Genomic DNA, 5,307 nt, shown 5'->3' with positions numbered 1-5,307 from the left:
AAGTTTAAAGGGGAATTCATTCACTGTTTGCTGGTAACATAATGTAAATATGCTTTTTTTAAAAGTAATTTCACTATTCTGTTATATCGATATAGTGTGTGATAGAGAAAACGATGAATTAGGACCCTACTCCTTCTTAGCGCACATGCGTAGCTTTACAATGAATATAAACATGACATTTTAAATTTGAAGTGATTCTCTCTAAATCGTGATGTGATAGCAATCACAAGAGTACCCTAGAATCTCATTTGATTAACATCAAACGAGAAAGACGAATCGTGAAGCCTTGAGATGTTAAAATCACGGGCAAACGTGTGCCAATGGACTATAGTGGCTTAAGAGGATTGCCTTTTGTTGTTTGCTTGCCGACATCAGACCCTTTCAATGCCAATACTTACCATGACTTGACTGGAAACTATATAGGCTATATTATTGGCCTAGATATTGCATAGCCGTGTTTACTATATTTTGCATGGCTTGTTTTTCCTTAGAATTTGATAAATTGCTAAATAGACAAAATAGGCACTTCAATTAACCACAGACCCCCGACTATTGATTGTAAAATCAGTAGTAGCAGAGCTTGCTTGCTACATGAAACCCTGACATCGTATCACATTCATGCGCGCCTGACTTGATGTCTCCATCTCCACCAGAAGATGGCGCCAGATCTCAGACGTATTTATCTTGGGTCAGCTCCATGTAACGACGTTATGATAATTAATCAACAGGTTATAACACTTGATTCGATCACAGGGGAAATGAATATGTATGAAGTGCCCAACCCTGGCGTCCCAGGTTGCCCACCTGGATTGGAATATCTTACACAGGTGAGCTATTCAACTGTACTACATGATTGATAATAATTACTGGGGAAAAAAGGTAGACATACTTATATTTGATGTATCTTTCTCTTCTCTTCCCAATTATGCAATAAGGTTGATCAGCTACTCATTAAACAGAAAGTTGAGCTTATTGAAGGTATGTAAAATGTGTTTATGAGCCACCATTGGATTATAATTAATTATTACTCTATTGTGTGTCAATTCACACCGTGCGTGTGTGTGAGTGTGCTTTTTTCTGTGTGTATTGTGCATCTTTGTAGCCCTGGCTGGCTTTGAGAGCAACAACAAGTATGATGTCCGGAACGCGATGGGCCAGAATGTGTTCTATGCCGTAGAGGAGAACGACTGTATGAGTCGACAGTGCTGCGGTCCGCTGCGTTCCTTTACTATCCGTGTCGTCGACAACTTTGGACAGGAAGTCATCACCGTCACCAGACCCCTCAAATGCATGTCCTGCTTCTTCCCCTGCTGTCTACAAGAGGTGACCTGACCTCTGACCTCTGTGACCTGATCCTTGTTATTACTGCAATATAGCTCCTTCTGTTACTCCTTCCATGACTTACTGTCTCTCTGTCTATATATACAGTTAATGTGGTACAAACACTTGATGTGACTTGATTCATATACAGTAGATGATCTGCGAGATGAGAGCAACATAATGAATGTTTGTTTTTTCTCACCCCTTCTTTGTTTAATACCCTTTACATCTTTCCTCTCTACTTCTCCACTGTTCAAACACCAACCTCACCCTCGTTGGACCCCCGGCCACCATGAACTAATCCCCTCTGTTTTCCCATAATCCCCCCACGCAGCTGGAGGTTCAAGCCCCCCCAGGGAACACAGTGGGCTATGTCATCCAGCAGTGGCACCCCTTCTCCCCCAAGTTCATCATCCAGAACGAACACAGGGAACCCGTCCTCAGAATCAAAGGGCCATTCTGTGGCTGGAGTTGCCTACCAGATGTTGACTTTGACGTAGGTTTATCCAAACACACGGCATAATGAAATTTGTGGAGACAAAATATGACACGAATATGTTCCGAGCCCCTGGACGTTTTTATAAGGGTTCTACTCAGAATGCGGAAATGTGTTTGTAATCAGAGCATGGCGGGTGAATGAAGCCATCCTGGAGGGCATGCGTTTGTCTGGTACAGTGTGGCCATTGTTACACGATTCATCTGTTTTTATTAGACTGAGCCATGAAGGGCAATTTGGGTAGGATCTAGAACTTTCCCCTCATTGGAGGGAAGCCAGCTGAAGCATAATATTGCCTTGGAAATTCCTCCGAAATTGCTTTCAATTAATGACAGAACAAGCACAAACATTTGCAGGAAAAGTTATCTTGCTTTGGGCAAGATTCAGTCCCCCATCGGCCACAACACAACATGGTTTGAGGAATGGTGAGGTTTCCAGTTGAGCAGCGGAGGCTGCGGGAGCGGGTGTAGGTGTTTAAGGTCACGTTGTAGGTGTAGGTGTTTAAGGTGTTTATGGTCATGTTCTCACATGAAAGTCCCAATCATGACGAGGAGCAAGTGGATGAGATTGTTGCATGAATTATTTCTCTGATTTGCGTTCTCACAGCCCTTAATGTAAACAAAGTAACATACGCAATCGAAGCAACAGACGTGGTAGTTGATTGGTCAGGAAAAAAAAATGTGCCCGCTCTTATCCAGATCAACACGCTTCAACATGCTTTTGTTTTCCTATGGACTGCCTCGAGCAGCGTTCTCACCAAAAGTGAAGCGAAGCAAAGCGTCATTTCTAACCAGAGCGAAACCACCCTTTTCAAGTGGAGCATCCGTCGGTTGTTTGCTCCGGGAGTGACTTCGAATGCGCATTCGGGTGTGTTCTCACTAGAACATCAGGGTGTGTTCTCACTAGAACATCAGGGTGTGTTCTCACTAGAACATTTGCTTCACTTGGAATCAGAGTTTAGGATAAGATTCGCTTTGCTCTGCGTTGTTTGAAGCTGTGAGAACAGGCATTCGAAGTCGCTCCCGGGGCAAACGACCAACACATGCTCCGGCGCTTGAAAAGGGTGGTTTCGCTCTGGTTAGAAACGACGCATCGAGACTGTCCATAGGAAAACAACAGCGCATGCGTGTTGATCTGGATAAGAGCGGGACGAACGTGCAATTTTCAATTTTTCTGACCAATCAACTACCACGTCTGTTGCTTTGATTGCGTATGTTACTTCGTTTACATGAAGGGCTGTGAGAACACAAATCAGAGAAATAATTTATGCAACAATGTTGCAACCTCATCCACTTGCTCCGGGTCTCGATTCAGACTTTTATGTGAGAACATGACCTAAGGGTGTAGAGAGTTATGCCAGAGCTAGGCCATGGAAGGACTGAGTAGATTGTTGTAGGAGTAGTAGTTTGAAGGTGATGCGGCATGTGATGAGGAGCCAGGAAACTTAAGTGATGCAGAGTGGGGGTGATGTGCTCCCAGGATTTAGTGTGCATTTGAGTACCCTTGCTGCACAGTTCTGGACATACTGCAGTCTCTCACAGGCTCTTGACACTCCGATCCCCCAATGTATTTACAATAAAACAATTGAACAATAGAAAAGGTAATTTACTGGGTTCCACCTTTCATGTACTGCACTATTGTCTACAGATTTGGACCATGGATGAAGTGAACAAAATTGGGAAGATCAGTAAGCAATGGACGGGGCTTCTCCGGGAGGCGTTCACAGATGCAGACAACTTTGGAATCCAGTTCCCCATGGACCTGGATGTGAAGATGAAGGCTGTGATGATTGGAGCCTGCTTCCTCATTGTAAGTTTGGGATTCACCAGTACTGGAGATAGCCTCATTGCCATTATGACCTTAATGAATGGGTAACTTTAGTTAAGAGTACTGAGGATGCACAACATACACTATAACTGCTCGCAAAAGCATTCTTAGTAAGTCAGCAAATTACTCTCTTAGAAAACGTGATGATCATTGAATGTTTCCCTCTTTTCATTTTCAGGATTTCATGTTCTTTGAGACTAACAACTAGGAGCTGTGGAGAGATCTACAGCAAGTGTATGAAAACCCTAGGAGAAAGGCAACCCAGTCCAGGTGGGCATGGCCAAGTTCTCAGACTTACAGTACTACAGTAGTATTTGTGACATGTCTTGATGTGGTTTAAGTACCAATAAGTACCTAAAGCTGAGGATTTGGTAGAACAAGGGATACAGGTGAATGTTACAGTTGAAGTTAGAAGTTTACATACACTTAGGTTGAAGGAATTAAAACACATTTTTAACCACTCCACAGATTTCATGTTAACAAACTATAGTTTTGGCAAGTCGGTTAGGACAGGATTCCAGAAAATTCCAGAAAATGATGTCATGGCTTTAGAAGCTTCTGATAGGCTAATTGACATCATTTGAGTCAACTGGAGGTGTACCTGTGGATGTATTTTAAGGCCTACCATCAAACTCTGTGCCTCTTTGCTTGACATCATGAGAAAATCAAAAGAAATCAGCCAAGACCTCACTTGACCTCCACAGGTCTCGTTCACAAACATACTTTGGTGTGAAAAGTACGAATCAATCATAGAACAACAGCAAAGGACATTGTGGCGATGCTGGAGGAAACAGGTACAAAAGTGTCTATATCCACAGTAAAATGAGTCCTATATCGACATATCGCTCAGCAAGGAAGAAGCCACTGCTCCAAAACCGCCATAAAAAAGCCAGACTACGGTTTGCAACTGTGCATGGGGACGAATCTTACTTTTTGAAGAAATGTCCTCTGGTCTGATGAAACAAAAATGTTACTGTTTGGCCATAATTACCATTATTATGTTTGGAGGAAAAAGGGGGAGGCTTGCAAGCCATCCCAACCATGAAGCACAGGGGTGACCGCATCATGTTGTGGGGGTGCTTTGCTACATGAGGGACTGGTCCACTTCACAAAATAGATGGCATCATGACGAAGGAAAATGATGTGGATATAGCAACATCTCAAGACATCAGCCGGGAAGTTACAATGACCCCAAGCATACTTCCAAAGTTGTGGTAAAATGGCTTAAGAACAACAAAGTCAAGCTATTGGAGTGGCCATCACAAAACCCTGAAGTCAATCCTATAAGAAATGTGTGGGCAGAACTGAAAAAGCATGTGCGAGCAAGCTGGCCTACAAACCTGACTGAGTTACTCCAGTTCTGTCAGGAGGAATGGGCCAAACCTGACTGAGTTACTCCAGTTCTGTCAGGAGGAATGGGCCAAACCTGACTGAGTTACTCCAGTTCTGTCAGGAGGAATGGGCCAAACCTGACTGAGTTACTCCAGTTCTGTCAGGAGGAATGGGACAAAATTCTTACAAAAAAAACTTATTGTGGGACGCTTGTGGAAGGCTACCGAAACGTTTGACCCAAGTTAAACAATTACACTTTTTTCTCTCTATTATTATTCTGACATTTCACCTTTTTTAAAATACAGTAGTGATCCTAAATGACCTAAGGGCAT

The 5,307-nt window shown here is 43.1% G+C and overlaps 1 protein-coding gene across 1 annotated transcript; it reads left to right on the top strand.

Moving 5' to 3' along the window:
- Window positions 1-758: 758 nt before the first annotated feature.
- Window positions 759-3,851, top strand: LOC308174195 (phospholipid scramblase 1; the record flags this gene model as incomplete). The annotated part of the gene is made up of 6 exons (XM_080549277.1): window positions 759-827; window positions 936-978; window positions 1,103-1,323; window positions 1,655-1,816; window positions 3,464-3,625; window positions 3,822-3,851. The coding sequence occupies 6 exons, from the start codon at window positions 759-761 to the stop codon at window positions 3,849-3,851; spliced, it is 687 nt and encodes a 228-aa protein (XP_080405403.1).
- Window positions 3,852-5,307: the final 1,456 nt, after the last annotated feature.

Source organism: Nansenia antarctica, assembly GCF_963989245.1.
Source record: "Nansenia antarctica genome assembly, chromosome: 19".
Lineage (NCBI taxonomy): Eukaryota > Metazoa > Chordata > Actinopteri > Argentiniformes > Microstomatidae > Nansenia > Nansenia antarctica.
Note: the sequence above shows the minus strand (reverse complement) of the source record. Positions and strands in the feature narration are given on the sequence as shown.